The sequence below is a fragment of the Chelonoidis abingdonii genome, chromosome 2, assembly GCF_003597395.2.
Source record: "Chelonoidis abingdonii isolate Lonesome George chromosome 2, CheloAbing_2.0, whole genome shotgun sequence".
NCBI classification, from domain to species: domain Eukaryota; kingdom Metazoa; phylum Chordata; order Testudines; family Testudinidae; genus Chelonoidis; species Chelonoidis abingdonii.
Window position 1 is genome coordinate 85,058,584 of NC_133770.1, and position 24,143 is coordinate 85,082,726.

At 43.4% G+C, this 24,143-nt stretch overlaps 2 protein-coding genes across 4 annotated transcripts in view; one reads left to right on the plus strand and one right to left on the minus strand.

Moving 5' to 3' along the window:
* FYCO1 (FYVE and coiled-coil domain autophagy adaptor 1) overlaps positions 1-24,143 on the plus strand; it is a 161,004-nt gene that overhangs the window by 127,528 nt on the left and 9,333 nt on the right. For 2 of the 3 annotated variants that reach the window (XM_075062510.1, XM_075062512.1), the window contains one exon: positions 17,610-17,709. In XM_075062510.1, the coding sequence (XP_074918611.1) occupies positions 17,610-17,709 (100 nt within the window). Of the gene's footprint in view, positions 1-17,609; positions 17,710-24,143 lie in introns of those variants that run through there. The other variant, XM_075062509.1, reaches the window with a different exon arrangement.
* LOC116838180 (C-C chemokine receptor type 9-like) lies at positions 8,568-15,534 on the minus strand. The gene is made up of 2 exons (XM_075063384.1): positions 15,454-15,534; positions 8,568-9,779 (listed from the first exon to the last, which is right to left on the minus strand). The coding sequence occupies exons 1-2, from the start codon at positions 15,532-15,534 to the stop codon at positions 8,568-8,570; spliced, it is 1,293 nt and encodes a 430-aa protein (XP_074919485.1).

A 24,143-nucleotide genomic window follows, 5' to 3' on the forward strand; every position in this document is an offset into this window, starting at 1 on the left:
AGGACAGAGCACCATGTGACATTTAGTAGAACAGCTGCTCATTTTCACTTGTTCTATAAATCTTTTTTTTCCTTAAAAATCCATGTCTCAGTATGAACAATGTTAGCATGGTAAGTAACGTTAGTGATAAGATGGGTGAGGTAATATCTTTTACTGGACCAGCTTCTGTAGGTGAGAGACAAGCTTTCAAGTTACACTGAGCTCTTCTTCAGGTCTGGGAAAGGCATTCAGATTATCACAGCTAAATACAAGATTGAACAGATTGTTTAGCATATAGTGTTAGCATATATTCTAAGGGACCATTCAAGATGACATGGCCCATTAACCCCCCTGTAGCCAATGATCAAAAAGAGGGGTTAAATGGGTTACAATTGTTCTAATAAACCATAAAATCCAGATTCTTTATTAAGACCATGATTTTCAGTGTCAGGCAAAGTTACAAATTTAAGATCCCAGCTCGTCTTTGGAAGATGTTGTGCAGTTTCCTTTAAGGACTGATAGATCAGATATGGATTAATCACTTTGGGGGAAGCATGTTTTGTCTTTTATCATTTTCCTGTCTGAGTTCATAAAAGAGTTTAGTGATTGTCTGGTGTCACCCACATAGTTATTGTTGGGGCTTTTAGTGCCCTGAGTGAGGTATACCGCATATTGTGATAGGCATGAGTATGGCCCAGGGATCCTGAAAGGTGTGTTGTTGTGGGGGTGTTGATCATTGTAGCAGTGGAATATGTCTTCAGGTTTTGCACCTGTTGTTCTGGCAGGGTTTGGTGCCACTTGGAGTTGGTGTGTCCTGGTCTGTGGGGAGCTGTTCTCATGATGAGCTTGGAGATGTAAAGGGTTTGTTTGAAGGCCCGAAGAGGAGGTTCAGGAAAGATTTCTTTCAGGATGGAGTTCCCATTGATTATGGGTTATAGATAGTTGATGTTTCCCCTTATGGGTTCCATGATGGGGTGGTGGGTGACAACTAGGGGTGTGCAGTTGGAGTAGATTTTATATCTGTATTGAAGGAAATTCTCTCAGGGTATTTGGGTGGCCTGTTCCCTGATGTGATCTGCTTCTCAGGTGGAGTGTCCATGTTTGGTGAAGACATGTTAAGGTGTACATCCCAGACTTTCTGCTTAGAACATATTCTGCGGTATCTGAGGGACAGCCAGTAAACTTGCTTTTCTTACATTTTATTTGTCTCATTCTTTTTGTTTAATACACAGCTGGAGATAAGGATGTGTCAGTAATGAAAGAATGTAGGCACCCTTCAGCAAAGCACTGAAGCACATGGTTAATGTCACAGAAGTTCAACATGTGCTTAAGTGCATTGCTGACTTGGGCCATCAAGCTTGTTACCAGACGTTAATCCCACGAACTGTGAAGTAAGAAATCTACATGTTTAAACAATCCATTCTCCTTGCACATGAAATGCTCTCACACCAAGCAGTTATAAGTTCAAGTCCATCTTCCATCACAGGTGAGAGGGATAAATGGAATATCTCAGCAGTTTCCTGCTTGGAGAGTTAAAGTTCTCCAGTGATTGATAGAAATCCAACAGTAACTAGTTTGAGGTATTAGGCTTCCCACTGTATCACTTGTACAAATGTTCTCCTTTTGCAGTAGGGTGGCAACTACCAGCAAAAGGTTCAGAAATGCCAACTGTAGTTCAGGAACACACACACACACACACACACACACGTGTGTTGCTCCCAGGATGATATATGTCTAAATATGTCTTCCAAACCTATAGTAGAGGTCGAGCTTTGAAACCAAGTTCTGTTTTGATTTTTCAGTTCCAGGACCTTATTCCTATGACCTGATGCAACTCTCATAAGGAAACTATCAGAGGGCAGGTGAAAGTGCGAAACTGTGGTATCTATGTACTGATATTTGCTAACATCTTCTGTAGCTGGGACAACACCTTCTCTAGGTAGGTAGAGTTTGAGTTTAGAGATAGAAATAATGAGGATTTCATCGCTTGTAGACGTTGTTAGACTGGCTATTAAGAAAAAGGTGTTAAAATTGGTTCAGTGCCCTGAGTTTCAGATTTTGTTAATAATAGTTTCCTATGATTCTGTAACATTGTTCCATCCTTCGATCCTCTTAAACTCTGAGATGGCAAACAACACAATTTACTGCATGATTATATTCAGCTAATTGAGTCCATATTGTCTTCTTGTAGTTAATGCCCCTGACGCATCCAATGCTGCAGTCCTAACTCACGAAAACTTCTCAAAATCCAATGGATGTTTGCTTATGTAATTTACTGTAACTTCTTCAGAAGTATCTTCTGGTCATAACTGCCAAAGAATTGCACAATGGATTTGCACCAACTTCAACTAACTTTCACAGAGGAATAAAGCTTTTTTGAATATTGCAGTCTGTACATTTATGGGGATATAGACGGCTTTGTACTGGAATATTTCTTGATGCTTTTTATTTTTACTCAGGACTTTAATGAATAAAATTTTATATAATTTAGACTGAGGATGACTATGGTATGTGGAAGGGGGAGGGACATCAATTTGCATGGAACAAGTCTGTATTCAAGTGGGTGAGAAGGAACAACATCGCCACAGATAGCAGTTCATCACTGAAGGACCATACATGGGATGGAAAACAACTGGGGCATGCCTCAGAGATTTTTCCACTTCCTCAAAGTAATCTTGTCAGAGTGGTGTAACAGGCAAGTGAGCCAGCAAACCTGGCTGTGACACATGAGTCTGTGCCAAATTAGGTCAGGTGTTTGTTTAATTTTGTCTATTCTGTGTATGTTCTTATGAATCCAGTGTGACGTGTTGGATCACAGAAACCCCCTAGGGCTGCCACCTGATGTGCCAAAACTACTTCTGCTCCTGCTTTCCTGCCCTGGCAGCTTAGGACTTCAGTGCCCTGCCTGGTTTGAGCCAGACCCGCTAGCCTGCTGCAAACCCAGACCGAGGTCTGAACCACATCCCCTAACATCTGTAGGCTTAACTGAAAGCAACTTACAGACATGTTCCTGTCTTTAACACTCAGATGTCCAACCCCCAATGAGGTCCAAACACCAAATAAATCAGTTTTACCATGTATAAAGCTTATACCGGGTAAACTCATAAATTGTTCGCCCTCTATAACACTGATAGAGAGAGATGCACAGCTGTTTGCCCCACCCCTCAAGTATTAATACATACTCTGAGTTAATTAATAAGTAAAAAGTGATTTTATTAAATACAGAAAGTAGGATTTAAGTGGTTCCAAGTAGTGACAGAACAAAGTGAATTGCCAAGCAAAATAAACTAGAACATGCAAGTCTATGTCTAAGAAACTGAATACAGATAAAAACCTTACCCTGTAAGCTTCCTTTTACAGACTAGTCTCCTTCTAGTCTGGGTCCAGCAATCACTGACACCCAGTAGTTACTGTCCTTTGTTCCAGTTCCTTTCAGGTATCCTTGGGGATGGCAAGGTTTCCCCTTTAGCCAGCTGAAGACAAAATTGAGGGGTTTCCCGGAGGTTTAAGTAGACTTTCTCTTGTGGATGAAGACACCCCCCCATGCAAAATCCAGCTCCAAGATGGAGTTTTGGAGTCACATGGGCAAGCCACATGTCCATGCATGGCTCAGTTTTTACCAGCCAAGCCACATTCCTGTGAAAGCTGAGCTGTGGATTGGCATCTTCAAGTTCATTGCTGGCTTACGTGGTTTTTGATTGGGCACTTAATTTGTGCTTTCCTCAAGAAGCTAACCAAATGCTCTACTACGCTAGTTAAAATCAAGCAAGTATACAGCCAATATTCCTAACTTCAAGAACAAAAATGATACATACATACAAATAGGATTAATAGATTCAGTCAACCATAACCTTTACAGAGATATGTCACATGGCAGATGTAGCATAAAACATATTATAGTTATGTCATATATACATTCATAAGCATATTCCATAAAGCCTTATGATGGGCACCGTCACATCGAGCATGTGCTAAAACTACACAGGAAGTAGCCTGGCTGCAGGGTGAAGCCTGTGAGAGAAGCATACAACAGTCATGATGCAGACAGCTGAAACTACGCCACCAAGCGTATACAAGATATTGGCCAAATTCTGCCCTCATGTGCACACAACTCACTGGGCCACCTGTGAATGGTGCTGCATTTGGACCATCAGATGGAAATGTTTCTTGCTGTAACATCAATTTTTAAGCAGCTCAGAGCCTACAAGTTTTTGAAATTATTCTCTCTCTTTCCTATTCTGTCTCCTCAAAATTCTGTGCACAAAATCCTACTCAGAGTTATGTTCTGCTCTGTTACACTAGTGTAAATCCAGCAAAGTTACACCAGCTTTCATTTGCTGTAACTGAGAGTAGAATCAAGCTCATAGTCCTTACCAGTCTTTATTCAGGCAAAAGTCCCAGTGTAATCAATTAAGAATTCAGGCTGACTAAGACTTGGAGATACAGCATAGTTATTATACAATGTGCTGGACAGGATCCAAACGGGGCAGTTTTTCTAAGTGTTTCTGTCCAAATTATGCCAAAGTCATATACCCTGGAATCTAATGAATCTATTTCATTCAGCTGTCATTGCTTCAAAAACCTTCTGATGACAATACAAAGAGATCCAAGAAATGACTCATAGGCAAAGTAGCATGGCCAGGTCACAACCTTTCGGTATGAGAAAATACAGATTAGGTTTCAGAACACTCAAAAGCTTCATGTGTCAATTAACCCAGGAACATGGTTCACCAAATACCACACAGCAAAGAAGCCATTATTTCTATTAAGGAGACTTAAGACTTCAAAGGGCTGACAAAAAAAGTAATACTGAAAGTGACATGCAACCAGGTTGGGGTATTTTGAAGTTCAGTCTTTCACTTTTTTCCCACACTGGGGGATATGTGAAGAACAGTAGTGAAGAGCTAATTGGTGCCTCATGAGTAATTATCTATGTAGTTTGCTTTGCTGGTGTAGATTTTTTCGATTAGCAGATGTTAATGTGGTTTTCTTGCTGTTTGAGAAGTGTGTGCACTGTCTATCATACATCAACATTCCACTGCTTTAGCCAAAGCCTGAACTCACTGTGGTTCTCACAGCTGAGCTAAAAAGGCAGAGCAAGCAGCACTCTGCTCACAAGGTGAGTCCTAGGAGCTACTCGGTGGAGTTGGAGCTGGAACCCATGTCAGAGAAGGCCATTTGTCCTGGACATCAAGTCAGTGCGTAAGGTTTGCTCATTTACTGTTCAAGGCTAAGGATTAAGAAGGCAACTTGCAGGGGAAGTCAAACTTTAACTAGAATTTAATTAGCAGAAGAACAATGCTGTGTTCATAGCTCATTTCTGTCCCTGCCTGGAGGTAGGTGAGTCTCCAAAGGGGATTTAAGTAACACCTGTTCTAAATGTTTGTGGGTGTTTAAAAAAAAACCTAGATGATTGGAGTGTTTTACCAGGACAATTATATTGTATAGAATAACTTTAATATATAAAGCCTCACAAAGTGCTGTGAGGTTCATAAATGTGCCCATTGGTTTCTTTCTATGCCCCAGTGCAGCGAGCATCTCAAACAGACACGAACTGAGGATTTGTTTTCCATAATGTGCTTTGCTCTTTCATGTACCAAAAGCAATCGGTCTATTTATGTTCTTTTCATGCTGTTTCGCCTTGTGTTGACACGCCATCCTGCATGGTGCTGAGCACAATCAATGCTCACTGAAGTCTGTGATAGCTGAGGGCACTCAGAATCGCCTAGGAATGCTCCACGTCTTGTAAGGCCAAATTCTCAATAAGTTAATAAATCCAACATCATTTGGATAAACAGCAGTTTTGTTGCTTCTACTTGCAATTTTGGACTTTGTTACCAAAGTCTTCTATGCATAAGCCCTGTCTTAGCTCTTTCTTTAGGACTTTTGCTTGCCATTTACTTTAAAGTCTTATCTTTCCTTTTCAAGAGCATATTTCCAAAGCATTCTTGAAACTTGCAGTCTCAAAACTGCCTGTGTATGTCCATTTGCCGGCACATGTGCCAATCAGGTCACTGTATGTCTAGCTGCCTCCTTTGTGCACGACAATTTAGGCTTTGTATGTGCTGATGGGTGAGTGTGAAAATTGTGCTCAGAATGGAGGCTAGCTGGGAATATCGTCCTTAATTCCAAAGCCCTGTGTGGCTGTTGCACTCGTCCTGGAGCCATGATAACACCGAAAGAACTCCTTCCACGAGTGCTTACTGAAACTAAAATGGCCACCAAGAGACGTACAGTTTAGTGCATGTTAGGGAGCAGAGGAGACCAGACGGCAAAGCTGTGCACCACTTATGCCCAGATCTTGTCAATCAGAAGGATGGTTTTGTGTTTCTGGCACAGAAGAGTGAGACAGGAGACCCTGACCTGGGTTGTTTCTCACTCTGCCGCAGTCTTCTTGTGCAATTGTAATATTGAAAGGCTAAATTCATTCATGCCTGTGAGGTGCTTTTGACACCACTGAGCAGCAGATGCTACAGATGCACAGGACATTATAATTGCAGAATGTGTTTGACAAGCCCATCTCCAGTGACCAGAGTGGGAAAGTCTCTCTAAACTGTTCATGCACCTTAGGTTCCACTCCTTCCCTCTCTCTGCCTTACAGACCCCACGCTGGATGCACTTTCTGAACCAGTTTATTATGCTCAGTTTATAACCCGTGGTTCATTCAGGCATCCATTTGTTTGTTACGTCCAACTTTACCAGAGGGTAAAAGGCAAATGTCATATTGCTAGAAAATTACAAATATGACCCTCTAAAAATTGTGCTGTATGATGCAATGTTTATTTATGTGTATATATAGTGCAAGTGCCTAACATCAAAGCATTACGGTACAAACCATGCACATAGTTTCACTCTAAAATCAAAAACCTACAAAAAAGAATCTAAATCAACCCAGTTCCACAAGGCCTACATTTGCGATAAAAAGACCAGCAAGAAACCATCATATGTTCATTGTTCTGGCAATGTAGCAGCTTTGGAGTGGAACAAAATTAAATCTATGTTCACTGAGGCTACACTTACAAATCAGAGACTGAATAAAAAAGCAATGGGAGAGCCAAATTCAGGGCACATTTACACTGTGTAAATCTGGAGTAGCTCTGGTGAAGTGGCCAAAGTTACTCTGAATTTAAAATGATGTCAGTGAGTGCAGAAATAGACCCTAGATGATTCTGGAGCTGACTGTGAGAAATGTTGAACTCTGACTAAAAACAGCTTTCACCTTAGGTTGCCAGGTGTCCGGTTTTCACCCGGAACACTCAGTCGAAAAGGGACCCTGGTGGCTCCAGTCAGCACTGCTGATCGGGCCGTTATATGTCCGATCAGCGGTGCAGCGGGGCTAAGGCAGATTCCCTGCCTGCTGTGGCTCCCTGCAGTGCCTGGAAACAGCTGTTTGTCCCCTGTGCAGCTCCTAGGTGTAGTGGCAGCCAGGGGGCTCTGCGCATTGCACCTGCCCCAAGCGCCGGCTCCACAGCTCCCATTGGCTGGGAACCACACCCAAAGGGAGCTGCCAGAGTGGCGCCTGCAGATAGGGCCATGCGCAGAGCTGCCTGGTCACCTCCACATAGGAGCCAGAGTGGGGACATGTTGCCACTTCTGGGAGTCGCCTAAAGTCAGTGCTGACCGGAGCCTGCACCACTGACCCCCTCCCATTGCCCCTGCCCCAGCCGTGATCCCCCTCCCATCCTTCAAAGCCCTCAGCCCAAGCCTGCAGCCCCATCCTATACCCTACACGCCTCACCCCCAGTCTCACCCTAGAGTCTGTACTCCCAGACAGAGCCCTCACAACCGTCCCTGAGCCAGCCCAGTGAAAATGAGTGAGTGAGGATGGGGAGAGCAAGCAACAGAGAGAGAGAGCATGGAAGGAATGTAGGGTAGGGCCTCGGAGAAGGGGCAGGGCAAGGTTTTTGCTTTTGCGTGAGTAGAAAGTTGGCAACCCTACTTTCACTGGTTACAGAAAACGGACTTTGAAAAGCTGCCAGTGACATGACCGTAACAATCTGCAGCATTTTTCATTTATGAAGCATTATACAAACATCAACCAATTAAGGCCTCATCCTGACAGGTACTGAGCACCTGCAACTCCCACTGAAAAAAGTACTGGCCTAACTCCTCCCCTGGCTTCAGTCAGTTGGTATGGATGGGAATGGGGCATAGGGTGAAGCAGCCACCATGTCTTACCTATTTCCATGACTACAGTAACTGAGCTCCATGACCACATCTGATCATTCCCTTAAATCACTTGCTGGTTCAGATTGTTCATTGCCACAGCTGGGTTGGATATTTACAGTTGTAAAAGATTTTTTTTTTAAATCTGCTCCTTCGTCAGTTCTAGTTCCAGTCAGCGTTATACTATTTCTCTGGCTCTTTTCAATGATGTCACTGCCTTTCACCCAGAAGTGTAGGGCTTGATCTTTCAAGATGGTCAGCGCTCCAGTAGGAGACATTGAGCACCCTCAACTCCTGCTGACTTCAGCAGAAGTTGAGACTTCTCAATACTTTGGAAGATCATTGGCTCAAGCCCCTCATGAAGATGCTAATTCACTTTGTTGAGGAGGATCTTTCTTTTTCTTTCATAGGGTAAGAAGCACTTACAGAGCACTGCATTCTGTACTCCTTGCTCCGCCCAGACTCCCATTAACTTTGAAAGGAGCTTGACAGAAGTTGGGTGTGAGTGAGGAATTTTGGTGCATACTCAAAGTGAGAGAGCTCCTGGTTTTTGATGGCCCCAGCACTCCAGATGATTTTGAGCTCCCTTCTTGGCTATCATATACGGAAAAGCTCTGTTCTCGGATCTTACCAGTGCGGTGAATTGCATCCTCCAGAATTTTAAAGAGGGCTTTACGGAATCTCTCCCCAGCAAACACATAGAGAAAGGGATTCAGGCAGCTGTGAAGGAAGGCGATGCTCTGAGTTATCTGGAATCCAAGGTCAATGTTATCAGAGGTTTTGCAGTCATATATAACCCTGGTGTAGGCGTCGATGATTTTGACCAGCAAAATGCTGTTGTAGGGCAACTGGGAGAGGAGGAAAGCTATGATAATAACGGTGATGATCTTTAATGATTTGTGCTTTTGGGATCTTTTGGCTTGAAGGAGGGTATGAATTATAAAAGCATAACAAGTAACCATGACAGAGAGAGGAAGGAGGAATCCTATTGTGATTTTCAAAGCTAGGACAGTAACTTTGGTGGTTCGGGTCACTGTGGCAGGGTATACCATCTTGCAGGTAGTTGTATCATTAACTTGCTTAGATTCACTGTATACTATTTCTGGGATGCATAAGACTATTGCAATCAGCCAAACAACAAAGCAAACTAGTTTACTGTGCAGAAGCCTTTTTCGCTTAGAGTTCTTAGCTTTCATGGCCTGGACAATTGTAATGTACCTGTCAAAACTAATGCATGTTAGAAATAACATACAGCTGTAGAAGTTGATCTTGTACATGCTATTGACAATTTTACACATGACATTCTTAAAGATCCAGCCATGTGAAGCTGCTTTTGCCCAGAAAGGGAGAGTGAAAACAAGGAGTAGATCAGCAATGGCCAGGTGCAGCAGGTATCTGTCGGTGATGCTCTTCCTGTATCTGTATGTCCAGTAGACAAGGATGACTAAGCCATTACCCACTGTGCCGATGCAGAATACAATGCTGAAAAATGCTGGCAGGAAAGTTTGAGCAAACTGCTGGGCTTGACTTTTTTCACAGATGAGGTCTGTGGGGTTAAACGGGTTGTCGTACGGAGGCAACACAGAACTAGAACCCGTATAATAATCCAGGTTAGCCGAGTAGTTCTGGGTGGCCTGCGGGGAAACATCGTTAGTTTTATGCCGACAAAATCATTAAATAAGGAGCAGTGAAGGTGACATTTTAAATTATTTTTGTAATAACCTGGGCAAATTTTCCACCACCAGAGATTGGAAATTTCATACCCTCCGTTGGCTATTGATCGGAGTAATGCCCAATAACCCAAATACATTTGAGTGCAGATAGAGCAGAGGTACAATCTATGCTCTTGCTTGTGAATTTAGGCAAATCAATGAAGTTCTCTGCTTCTCGTTCCGTAGGCGAGAACCACAGGAGGAGGAAGTTAACATAACTGCCCATTTACATCAGCTGAGGATCTGGCTCCCCAGCTATAATTATACAGACAATAATACTTAGCTCACTGAGGTGTTTCACGGTTAAGTGCTTTAAGATCCTCAGTTGGCAGATCTGATAGGAGTGCAAAGTAGTTATACTCTCAGCTCAGCAGGCAAATTCATGTGCAGCATCTTTTGGCTGAACCATACTACAAGTTTGCATGAGCCAAGTTGTTTGATATGGTGGTAGCATCCATTCCTGAACAGATGTGCATTGCCAGCTTGGACAGGACAACACTGTTCTAGAATATGTTCAGGGGAATGTGTTCTAGCGCCTTAGGGAATGATGTCATAGACTAGGTCACAAACTGAAAGGGGGGAAGAGAGAGAGATTATTCAGCAGTAGTAAATTTATACTCACCATGCTCGTAAATCTGCAGTCAGATCTTTATTCCGTCTTGAAAACAACACTATGAATTTGAGAGGGAATAAGGTGGATAAGTGACATATAAAATACCGACCATCAGATAGGAATAAGATGAGTGTAAACCCCAGGAATATTCACAGGAAGCCTCCTCAAATGAGCCTGGGGGCCAGATTCTCCTCTTCTTCCTCACATGAGTTGTCCCTTTGAAATCCAGGGGGCTGTGTGGGTGAGTAAGCTGAGCAGGATTTTACCCTGCATTTTTCAGTTACATTTGCAGCTTTGTTTTTGTAATGCAAGTTTTCCAAAAACAAACCTCTCTAAATATGCTAAGGCATTTACATTTGCTTTTAACAGCATACTGGCTGCAGCTTTTCAAGTGCCCTGGGCAGATTAAACATTTTCAACGGCTAGGATTACTTCTGTTTCATTTTTAAGAAGCTGTAGAGTCCCTGGGTTCACACTTTTCTTAAAAACGTGTTAAATGAAACTAACCTAACTTTCCAAAAGCTCCTGGGAGTGAAAAAAAATTCTCTCAAATTGTGTGTCACAATTAACAAGAAAATCCACCTGTCTTCATTAACAGCCTCTAGTTTAAAAACACCTCCATTTTCTGCAATGACTCGTTATCTAATCTTTTTTATTCCCTCTGGGCAGGGCCGGTGCAAGGATGTTTCCTGCCCTATTAGCCAACTCAGACAGTGACCACACACTCACTGGATCTCATTGGAAATCACTCAGGACGTTCAGAGTGTCACTTATTCCCACATCTTTGAAAATAGGTCACACTACAAACAGGTTTAATTGTGTAGCCGGAGATGACACGTAAAACCGATGCACACAACAGTGAAGTTACGTTAAATAGTACTTTCTCCAAGAGGCCGTGACCCATGAAAAAAAAGAAAAAAACTCTGTGTTTCTCATCTGCAATGACTCATAAAATCCCTCCTGATCTTATTACTGGTGGGTGGTAATCCATCATCCAATCCCTCACTGTATTATCACTAGCTATGCTATTAATTTTTATTGAGACAACAATCTCATTCCGCTTGTGTGTGTGTGTGTGCGTGCGTGTGTACATATATATATATATATATATTAAGCATTACCATTATCCTTAGGTCTAAAATCTTTTATGCTTGCCTTCAGCCCAAAAGTGAAGGTTTGAAGAAAATCTACTCGGCCTTTTTGTCATTAGACAAGGGTCAAAAACCAACGCTTCTTTTGTGCATTATTCGGATACTTTTTTTCACCCAACTCAAAATAATTTTGTTCTAAAAGTACTAAGTTTGGAACTGAGCTGGCCACCTTTTCTCATCATGGGGGGGGCTACTTATGTGAATATTTGTAACTTCCAAGGAAGGTTTACAAAATGGAGTCTTTGCATGTATATCACTACAGGATATGAGCTTTGACAAGATCAGGTGAAAAAATAGATTACAAATTAACAAAATTTAGAGTAATGAAAAATATATGCTCTAGTAATTTTAATTATATAATCAACAGAGACATACAGAATTATGTAGCTCCCTGGAGTTCTATGCATTGAAATACCTTCAGTAGATTCCTTTTTATGATTATATCTATGCTGTGGTGCATTTAATTGAATTTGCGACCACATGCTTAGTTGAGCTCACATCCGTAGATTCAGATTTCCTCTTTTTTAAAAAAACAAAGAAGGAAATTAAATCCCTAAAACCATATTAATGTCACAATACAGATGGGAATTTTACAGTAGTAAAAAGGAGGTAGATTGAAAGTCCCTCTTGTCACAGAAATCATAAATTAGTCGTACTACACCAAAATGCTAAGGCATAAATAGTAACACCAGAGAGTGTCGTATAAAAATAGTACATGTGAATGAGATGCTGTTTTACAGTTCTGAGATGAATCATTGTAAATTCAGATAATTCCACTGGAGCCAATGGACTTATCTGGCTTTATGCTGGTGTAACTGAGGAGCAAAAAACGTTTGCGTGTAACAAAAAAATCCTGCCTTAGGTGTATGTAACATGCCACAGCTTGCTATCATGTGCGGGGGAGTTATTGTTGTTCAAGAAGCTTAATTTCAAATGTTCAGAGATATTTTAGATGTTGAAGATAGTGACTCATTTTTCTATAGCAAACCCTGAGACTAAGAGGTGACGCAGCAGAATGGCCGTTAAGTCAATCAGAGCCAACTACTTCATCAGAATCAATTTGATCCACTTTTGGATGCTTGTCTGCAATTCTGCAGTTTGAAAGAAAATACAGCAGTGAGAATCCTGTCAATTAAACAACTAGAAGTGTGATGTGACCCTTTCCAATACTATCTGTCATTACCCAACAAAATTTAACAATGTGCCCCTTTCTGCTGCATTTTGTTTGTTCAAAAGCTTCTAAGCAAGTGGGAATCTCCAAGAGAGCTGTAACTGACAAAATTATTTTCGGAGGGCCAGGTTCTAATCCTAATCACACTGGTGGTGATTCGCAGTAATCCCACTGAAACTGATGTGCACAAGTATAATTGTGAGAAAAATGTGACCATCCAGTGGAGTTCATTTAGCTAGTCATTGCCTTGTTTGCTCTTAGTGTCAATTCCAAAATGTCACTGTAAATCCTTTTGGGATGCACAGGGGTAGCTTGGCTGGATTGACTGCAGCAGCCTGGGCACCCCAGCAACTACTTTTAACAGTAAATATTTTAAAGGAAACAGTAAAAAGTCATTACAAAAGGATGAGTTAAAACTTGAATGTACTGATCGCCAAGAGAGGTGGTGTGTCACAGAGACTCATCTCCATTGCAGCAGCATGTGGAAAATAAACAGAAAAATTCTAACCCTGATGCCCAGGGAGAGGATGGGAGAAAACTGGGCACTCACCAGTGGCTGTAGCTCCTTATTGAGTCAGTCTGACAGTCACTGCGCTGGTGGCCCAGGTGAACGTGTGCTCCTAGGACTTCAGCAACTCCTGGAAAGTGTTTGTTATTTAGTGCGGGTCTAGGAGGTGATATGGCTCCAGAACTCTGGCCTGGGTGAATCTGTGGCTGCCTTTTCTTCATCTGTGGCTTGAGTCGGTTGCAGCCTCATAAATAAGGCAAACCAACCCCTCTCCTCACCTGGAGTTCCAGTAAGCCACACCCTAATGTTTACTTCATGCTGCACAAAGGATGTTCTTAGTCTTTCCCCTCCCCCCTCTTTGGGGTAAGTAGTTGGATCCTTGATGCCTGAATGTTTTTCTGCCTGTTAGCATCTGTCTGCTCATACAGCAGCCATGCAGCTAATGCAGGGCAAACCAGAATGCCCAGTGCCATGGCTGCCCCTCCACGGGCACTGGTGAGAACAACTGAGCCCGAGGGAAGGGTGAAGACAAATGAGTTGCAGCCATAGTCCTGACCTCTCTACACTGACCAGTTCATCTGGCTTGGAGCACCTGGGAGCATATCCTGCTCCCGCTGTGGGAAGCCCTGTTTTGGTCCTTCCATAGGGGCTCTGCTGTACAGCATGAAGGCCAGTCAGGAAGGCTAGTCCAAGCTGTGTAAATGTCTGCTTTCTTCCAGCCACTTGACATGTGTGCTAGAGGCTGCCAAATTCTGGTGGACGGGTAGCAATGTGATTTGCTGAGAGGAGGAGTGGAGTGCAGACCCAACTCTAGCCCCTTACTGGGGCTCGGCTCGGGCATTTCCTCACCCGGAGCTGGGCTGGTCTTTGGCTGCAACGTGCCTCAGTACCAGCATAGCCCCAATGCCCGACTATGAATCTTTTCATCGGCAGAGAGGTGGGGCTAGGCAGGTCGACTTGCATCGGTTCAGTGTCTGGCAGGACAACTGGGGCCCCAGGAGACAGTAGAATTCTGCCCTGTGGGTGTCATTTTTCTTGGGCTCGCTTCGTTAGCCAATCATCAGTCTTAATGCACGGACCAATTAAAGCTCTCAGGCTATCGGAAGGTTCCACCTTGGCTAATTCATCTTTGATAGGGTTGTTGAAGCCCTGCCAGAAATGGTGTTCCTGAACAGCCTCATTCCAGTGGGGATCTGCAGCCAGACATATTTGGCAACAGACCCAGGCTCCTGCCAGAGGGCCTGCAAAGCAGCTTCTGCAGTACGTTCTCAATTAGAGCTATTGCCTGTACAAAGTAGTCCAAGTGTTCAAAGTGAGGGCTGGACCCCTCCCGGAGTGGAGATGCCCACATCAGGGCCTCTGTGGTGAGCAGATTAGTACCAATCCTACTCAGCACTGATCCGTGGGGTACAAATGTGGCTGTAACATGAACTGGAGATGACATTGGTTAAGGTACCTCTGAAACTTGGCATCATAGCTGTTGAACTTGATGGGTAGAAGCAGCTTGGTCATTTAGAAAGTGGATGTGAGAATGGCAGGGAGGGAAGACAGTGCCTGGTATTGTACTGAGCCTGGAGGGCTGCATTCTGCTCTCTGAATTCTGCAACCTGAGTCTGCAGTTCCCCAACAATGTCCAAAAAGGCGGATTGGACTCCTGCTGTTGCCCTTCTGTAGGGGAGCTCTACGCTAGGGGGCAAAGGCCCCTCCTACCATCTACTGGGCTGCTCAAACTGTTACACATCGAGGTTTGGTGTTGCAAGCTAGTGGTCAGAACAGGAGTCTGGCCTAGTGATCAGAGCAGAATCTGAGAGCAGATCAGGAGGTGTGTTCAGGGAACAAGCCAATGGTCAGAGACAGGAGTTGGGAGCCAGAACAGAATCAAAGGGCAGAGCAGGTGTTGTAGTCAAGAGACTATCCAGTGCTTGGAGTCAGGAAACAGGAGTTCTGAGGGAGGCGGGGACTAGGGCAGGAGCAGGAACAGGCACTAGTTAGAACAAGGGCTGGTTTAAGAAGCAGGTCTGGCACAGCTGCAGGCATGGAACACATTGAGCAGACACTGTGCTACTGTTGCTATCAGACTTTAATAGAGATCTGTTGGCTCTTCTTTCCAATCAGGGAGTATAGGCACTCAGTGAGGGTTCATTGGGTCCAACCAAGCTCATTGTGTTGCTAGGCGACTGTGCAAAGAGCCACCTGAGTTCCTGACAGTGTTGCCCCTCTAGTGTTTCATCCATCGTGAAGATAAAGCCTACTACCGCTTCCCGCTAATGGTGTTCCTTTTTAAAGTGGTGGGTGTCTGTGCACTGGTGAAGGTGACACATTCATACCCACTGATGACCTGTGGTGGAATTTCTTGCACTTAGCTTCTTTCTCTGCACTGCTGCGAGTCTTAGCCCCTCATCCTCCTTATCGTAAAGTACTATAGAATTTCATAGAAAATGAACTTTTCTGTAGCTGTTTGGAACTGGCCTATAGAGTGTTTGAGAGAGTGAAATCCTTGCTATACAGTTCTGCAGGATGGTTCAGAAAACCATAAAGAGAGATGATGCTCTATTACATTTTTTAAGTTTTTGAAGAAATTTCTATAATACCCTGTTAGTTTCTTACATATTAAAATCGACAGGACTTTCCCATAAAAATGGCAGCATAATTTGCCTAGTTGGCACATTACTGTTGGCTCCTGTAACACCTCTGCTGGAGGCAATGGAGTACATAGGCAAAGTAAATACAGCTTAGAGTAGCATTAAGTTACATGGAACTCTCCGTGTGTGTTCTATGACTTTCAGTGGGGAACATGGTGCAGACAGGCTGCTTTCAGGCTCCTTTTCCTCTGCCTCTCTACAGCCTCCAACCCAGTTTCACAGGTTACTTTGGTATGTGAAATTGATGCAGAGGCTATTCTTCCCTTACTGCACCACTTTTTGCACAAACTATCAGGTGTTCCACTCCACTCGCTGTAGCATGTAATGGAGAGAAGCATATGGGGATGGGAGGGTTGAGTCTATGATAATTTGATGTTCCAAATATTCCTGTTGCTGGTTCATTCACAATTTCCAAGGTTCAGAAGATTTGCTGTTTTATCCTGAAGATATTTCTTGTAAAAATATTCTGTCATGGACCACCATTTTGAGTGATATTGTCAGAATAATGACACATTTATAGAACACCTTGCAGTCTAGATCCAGTATCAATTTCGCTTCCCTCTGTCAGGATAGGAGCGCTGCTTTGAAATCTGCCTGCAGCTCCACAGGAAGCACATGCACAAAGGCTGCTGAGGAGATTTACTGAATCTGTGTATTCCCCAACTACCCTAGTCTCACATACTCTCTGGACAGTGGCAACCACTTTTGAGGCTGTGCTGGCCCCGTGAAGTGGGGAGGTTGTTGTCACCACAATCATCTCCCTCCCCTTCCCCAACCACCCACCAGAGCAGACTTTCTATCTCAGTGTCTTTAGTCATAGTGACAAGTTGACTTCCTGCTTGCGCAGGTTTTTATCCTACATCTTCAAAACACAGTAAAAACGTTCACTAAGAAACTGGACATTAGAATGTTTTCATAACCATGTGCGTAGTAGGGAGAGGAGAGCTGTGGTGCAGGAACATCAAGATGAGTGAAGCTGGTATCAGTATAGACTTACCTTACTGCTGGCAAATGCGGTGTCTTCCACTAAATAGCTAATATCTTGCAGTCCTTGTCCACTTTGTTGTTGTGTTCAACCTTGTCTAGGGGTTTTCCTGTCACCCCAACTGTAACTTGACTGATTTTGAAGGATTCATCTCTTGGTTCACATTACCATCATTCAGAGAGGAATCTGACTTGTACAACACAATTCAGTATTTTACTCTCACTGTGAATGTCCTCACTCTTACTCAGGGGAAACAGATCTTGGAAGTAAGGCATTGGATTTGGGACAAGGTTTGAGCTTGATTCCTGGAAGTGTCCAGACTTCCTGGCTAGTCACTTCAGTGTCTCTGTGCCTCAGTTTCCCATCTGTAACAATAGAGGTAGCAATGATTCCTTTCTCCTACCCTTTGCCTATCTTCTCTATTTGCACTGCAGGCTCTTTGGGGTAGGAACTGTCCCTTACTGTATGTATGTACAGTGACTAGCACACTGGCGCTGTAGCCTTGGTCTGGGCCTCTGGGTGGTGCTGTATTGCAAATGGTAAAGATGATCAAGTTTGTCCCTCAGTAACTGAAAAGAATCTACTGTGGGAGACAAGTGTGCGAAGGGTACTATGGTGATTACTTGTCTGTGTTGTGCTGTTTCAAAGAATATTTAATAAGTTTTCTTCCCTTTTGCCATAGAAACAGCACGTGTAATCCGTTGACCTTCGATGACTCAGAAGAATTGCAAGTGTCCCAAGACGCTGAAGTCAGGAGAACTGATGTAAGCAGAATAGTTTAATTACTGCCTGGTTTAAAGAATGAACCTCAAATTTGCATCTTGGATACGTGAGCACAACTCTCATTGACCTCAGTGAGAGAATAATGGGAATATACCTGGGTTCCTTGGTGGGAGTGAGAGATGATAAGGATCAGGGCTTAAATTCAGCCAGAGCTGTCCAGAGTGGTGCTCCGGTAAACATTTTCAAACCTGCAGGGAGCTCCAGCTCCTCTCAGGGAGCAGAAGCCCCCAACCCCGGCACACCCCACAGGGCAGAAGCTCCAAGCCCTGGCACTCCCCATGGGGCTGGAGCCCTGAGCCCCTGCATCCCCCCACATGGGGCTTAAATCCTGAGTCCAGGCACCCCACCTATCACAGTGCTAAACCCTGAGATCCCCCTCCCTACAGCTGAAGCCTGGAGCCCTGCTGCCCCGCAGGGCAGAAGCCCCTAGTCCCACCACCCCACCACAGGGCAGAAGCCCCAAGATCCCCACCTCCCCCAGCCCAATGGCTGAAGCCCAGAGCCCTAAGGGCACCCCACCCCTCATGGACTCTCAAGTTTTTATAACATGTTAGAGGGGAGACCATGGGAGGCTCAGGAAATAATCTATGGGAATTTAAGCCATAATAAGGGGAGAATCATCTTGTTGTTCTGCTTACCCATCCGTCTGGGGGGAAACCTTCCATCCCACTGTCGCTAGAATTCAGGGGGGGCTCTGACTCCTTTAGTGCTTCAGTACCTGGAGGAAGACATTGCAATAGAGGCAGGGGGCAAGGCTCAGTTAATCACCGGTGTTTGGTGAGCCTTTGGAGGAGTGGCTTATTTCCCATAAGCCACCTCTACCCAAAATGAATCTGTCATAGCTACTGCCATCCGTGGCTTCTGTCCTGATGAATATGTATATTCCACAATAGCAGTATATCTTCAAAAGAGCTACTTAAACTCTGTCAGACGACCCTTAATTTTACTAGTTATTTCACCTTAGATAAAAACTAACATTATGAATAAAGCTAAACATTTCTCCTAGTTATCATTCAATTTCAGCATTTGCCATTTGTTACCAAACAGTAATCTCTGAGGTACCACAGTCATCCCTGTACTTAGAGTAGGAAATAACTATGGGAATGGTGTGATATCTGCTGCAAATGTTGATTTTTGATGACAAATAATGAATCTATTACAGTGTATCAGTATAGCACAGATCATGGTTAGCTCTTTGCTCAGATGATTTCTCTTGATTCTAAACAATGATCTGTCAGACCAAATCCAGTGGAGACACTGTGCCAAGACAATGAGCTGAGGATCTAATTACGGTATATAGATGTGAAATATATCACTGTAGTGAGGCAGTCTGACAAAGTGTTAAAGTGTGAAAAAATACACCCCTGACCAACGTAAGTTTCACTGGCAAAAGCACCGGTGTGTACAAGCACTATGTTGACAGGAGAGACTCTCCTGCCAACATAGCTACCACCACTCGTTGGGGGTGGTTTAATTATGCCAGTAGGACAGCTCTTTCCTGCCAGTATAGATCGGCTACACGAGACCTTACAGCAGCACAGCTGTTATGGTACAACTGTGCCAATGTAAGGTCCGTAGTGTAGATATAGCCTTAGGCTCTCAAAGTTGGCACGTATGTAGTTTGCTTGTTCACTGACAATGTGAATTTCTGGGTTAATTACCCCCCAAATCCCCAGGACAGAGCACCATGTGACATTTAGTAGAACAGCTGCTCATTTTCACTTGTTCTATAAATCTTTTTTTCCTTAAAAATCCATATCTCAGTATGAACAATGTTAGCATGATAAGTAACGTAAGTGATAAGATGGGTGAGGTAATATCTTTTACTGGACCAACTTCTGTAGGTGAGAGACAAGCTTTCAGGTTACACTGAGCTATTCTTCAGGTCTGGGAAAGGCCTTCAGATTATCACAGCTAAATACAAGATTGAACAGATTGTTTAACATACAGTGTTAGCACATATTCTAAGGGTCCATTCAAGATGACGTGGGCCATTAACCCCCCTGTAGTCAATGATCAAAAAGAGGGGTTAAAAGGGTTACAATTGTTGTAATAAACCATAAAATCCAAATTCTTTATTAAGACCATGATTTTCAGTATCAGGCAAAGTTACGAATTTAAGATCCCAGCTCGTCTTTGGAAGATGTTGTGCAGTTTCCTTTGAGGACTGATAGATCAGATATGGAGTAATCACTTTGGGAAAAGCATGTTTTGTCTTTTATCATTTTCCTGTCTGAGTTCATAAAAGAGTTTAGTGATTGTCTGGTGTCACCCACATAGTTATTGTTGGGGATTTGCGTGCCCCGAGTGAGGTATACCACATGTTGTGATAGGCATGAGTAGGACCCAGGGATCCTAAAAGGTGTGTTGTTGTGGGGGTGTTGATCATTGTAGCAGTGGAATATGTCTTCAGGTTTTGCACCTGTTGTTCTGGCAGGGTTTGGTGCCACTTGGAGTTGGTGTGTCCTGGTCTGTGGGGAGCTGTTCTCATGATGAGCTTGGAGATGTAAGGGGTTTGTTTGAAGGCCCAAAGAGGAGGTTCAGGAAAGATTTCTTTCAGGATGGAGTTCCCATTGAGTATGGGTTGTAGATATTTGATGTTCCCCCTTATGGGTTCCACGATGGGGTGGTGGGTGACAACTAGGGGTGTGTGGTTGGAGTAGATTTTATATCTGTATTGAAGGAAATTCTCTCAGGGTATTTGAGTGGCCTGTTCCCTGATGTGATCTGCTTCTCAGGTGGAGTGTCCATGTTTGGTGAAGACGTGTTAAGGTGTACATCCCAGACTTTCTGCTTAGAACATATTCTGCGGTATCTGAGGGACAGCCAGTAAACTTGCTTTTCTTACATTTTATTTGTTTCATTCTTTTTGTTTAATACACAGCTGGAGATAAGGATGTGTCAGTAATGAAAGAATGTAGGCACCCTTCAGCAAAGCACTAAAGCACATGGTTAATCTCACAGAAGTTCAACATGTGCTTAAGTGCATTGCTGACTTGGGCCATCAAGCTTGTTACCAGACGTTAATCCCATGAACTGTGAAGTAAGAAATCTACATGTTTAAACAATCCATTCTCCTTGCACATGAAATGCTCTCACACCAAGCAGTTATAAGTTCAAGTCCATCTTCCATCACAGGTGAGAGGGATAAATGGAATATCTCAGCAGTTTCCTGCTTGGAGAGTTAAAGTTCTCCAGTGATTGATAGAAGTCCAACAGTAACTAGTTTGAGGTATTAGGCTTCCCACTGTATCACTTGTACAAATGTTCTCCCTTTGCAATAGGGTGGCAACCACCAGCAAAAGGCTCAGAAATGCCAACTGCAGTTCAGGAAAAACTTCTCTTGTTGCTCCCAGGAAGATATATGTCTTCCAAACCTAGAGTAGAGGTGGAGCTCTGAAACCAAGTTCTGTTTTGATTTTTCAATTCCAGGTACTTATTCCTATGACTCGATGCAACTCTCATAAGGAAACTATCAGAGGGCAGATAAAAGTGAGAAACTGTGCTATCTATGTACTGATATTTGCTAACATCTTCTGTAGCTAGGTAGAGTTTGAGTGTAGAGATTGAAATAAGGAGTGTTTCATCGCTTGTAGACGTTGTTAGACTGGCTATGAAGAAAAAGGGCTTAAAATTTGGTTCAGTGCCCTGAGTTTCAGATTTTGTTAATTATAGTTTCCCGTGATTCTGTAACATTGTTCCATCCTTCGATCCTCTTAAACTCTGAGATGGCAAACAACACAATTTACTGCATGATTATATTCAGCTAATTGAGTCCAGATTGTCTTCTTGTAGTTAATGCCCCTACCGCATCCAATCCTGCAGTCCTAACTCAGGAAAACGTCTCAAAATCCAATGGATGTTTGCTTAAGTAAGGATTGCAGGATTTGACCAGCTGTTATGATCTGACTTTTAGCTGAGATAAACTAACACAATCTGCTGTTGGGTTTGTTTGTTTGTTTGTTTTTGATTTGTACAGCTTTATCTCAAAAAGAGTATTTTATCTCTTGACTGTTGAACCACCTGTCATCTATGATGGTAGTGATTTTCCATAGCTTTGAAAATATGCTGTTATTTTTAATTATATTTTTAAGTAACGCTATTATTCATATGTGTATGAAAGCACTGAAAGTACCACTGCTTGAACACCCATTAAAGCTATGCAATAGTTATAAAACAAAGTATGTACAGTACTTTCTAAACATGTTCCTGTGAAGGTTTCTGTGTTTCAATACTGTGCAGAGACTGCTCAAAAGCCAGCTTGTTCTATAGGTGTGGTCAAAATCTTTCCATCAAAAAAAGGTTCAACAAAAGATGGGGTCCTTTGCAATATTAAAAATGTTGATGTTTTCGTCAAAAAAAAATAAAATGTAATTGGCTGAAAACTAAAAAACATTTTCTTGTTGTTGTTGAAAAGTTTGGATTTCCCCCCTGAAAATATTTGATAAATATGAAAAAAAAAAAAACCAATCAAAATTTTCAATGGGGAAAAACACATTTTTTGTCAACTCAAAATTTATAAGAAAATACAACTATGCAGTTCTTCAGACCTTATAGATAGGTATCACTAATGGATCATTCTTATCTTATTTCAGACTTTTAAGCAACAAATATACTTTTTTGATATTCAGTTTAGGTTTAAAATGTTTAAGTGGGTTTTAAAAAATGGTGTGACTTGTAATACCTATTACAAAAAAATGCTGTTTTTGGTTACAGATGTAAAATTAGTCTTGATCTGTCTACTCTGTAAGTAGCTCCACTGAAATCAATGGAAGCTCTTGCAGAGTCAGGTTTCTCCCAATGCAACTTACAGTGGCAGAATCTGGTGTATAATTGGCAGAAAAAACCAGCAGTTCTCGTGTGTGACACTAAAGAATGGGAAAGGGCCATGTTTCTTTTTTCTGCTTTGGCTCTTTTAAACCACAGCAATCACACAAAAATAAAAACTCGAAGGATACAAATGACGAGAATGATTCCTTTCTATAGGTACTAACAAACTTCAACAGGATTTTATTTTTAAAGTGGAAACCTCTTTACCAACCCGCTGCTGTACTCTCGATAGCTCTCACACAGCATCCTCAACTCCTCCCCCCTCCTTCCTGTTTCCTGTCCTTCCAGACTCCCAACACCCAGTGCTCCCAGTTCGAATAATTACAAGCAAAATCTAAGCACCACACCTGAGCAGGTTTGATCCAGTCTAGATAAGTCCACCCAAATGAGGCAGTTTTTCTAAGCCTTTCTGTCCAAATTATGCCAAAGTCACATAGCCTGGAATCTAATTGATCTATTTCTATCATTGCTTCAAAAACCTTCCGATGACAATACAAAGAGATCCAAGAAGTGACTCATAGGCAAAGTAGCATGACCAGGTCACAATCTTTCTGTATGAGAAAATACAGATTAGGTTTCAGAACACTCAAAATCATCATGTGTCAATTAACTCAGGAACATGGAGGGATGAAGTAGGGGAGTTTTCTTGGGTTTTCTGTGTTTTCCAGTGGGTTGCATGCAAAGGGAGTGGGACTCAGTGTCCCCGGGTGTTACTGGTTTAACGAGGTGAGGAGAGAGAGAGTTTGTTGTTACAGAGGACCGGAGGGGGAACTCGGGACCCTGGCCGATGGCCTGGAGGATGGAGACCCCAGCAACTGGTGACCCGGAGACCCAGCTCAGGAGACACGGCCAGTTCTGGCCAGTGGGAGGACAATGGGCTGCGAAGAGGAGACCCCGGTGACCTGACCAGCCGGTTCCAGCCAGAGAGGCCAGAAGAGGGCTGAGAGGAGAGGAGACCCAGGCCTTTTTGTTTACGACCCTGTTTACCTGGAGAGAAGACAATGGACAGAGGCGGGGCTTGGGGCCGGGGATATCGGAGGCCCAGCTGGGAAGCAAGGGGGGCTCTGGGCTGGAGAGGGGAAACAGGCAGAGTCCACCTGGATGCAGGGAAGACTGGGATGTTCTGTGCTGAGGGAGGCCAGGCCTGAGGCCCTGAAAGTTTCCTGTGCTGTGTTAAACTCTCAATAAACCCTCCTGTTTTATGCTGGCTGAGAGTCGCTCTGGTCTAGAGAACAGGGTTTCATCAACCCCTTTGGGGGTGAGGAGGCCTGGGGAGTCCAGAGCGCGTGGACTCCCTGATGGGCCCATGGTGAGAGACAGACATGCTAAGGCTCAGAGATGCGGCTCCAGGAGGTGGAGGGGCCAGACCCCAAGAGAGAGTGGACCCCTGAGAAGGGCGGTTGCACTGAAAGGGACACCCCCCACGGACCGCAAGAGGCCACGAGGGGGCACGATCTGTGAGTCCGTGGCACATGGTTCACGAAATACCACAGAGTATAAAAGCCATTATTTCTGTTAGGGAGACTTGAGAATTCAAAGGGCTGACAAAAAGGTAATGATGAAAGTGACGTTCAACAAAGTTGGGTATTTTGAAGTTCAGTCT

Excerpts from the sequence above, each read along its gene's own strand:
- LOC116838180 (XM_075063384.1), bottom strand. The coding sequence starts at position 15,534 with ATGGATGAAACACTAGAGGGGCAACACTGTCAGGAACTCAGGTGGCTC. Across the intron at positions 9,780-15,453 it reads CTAGCAACACAATGAGCTTG|GCCACCCAGAACTACTCGGC; the intron begins GTTGGACCCAAT and ends GTTTCCCCGCAG.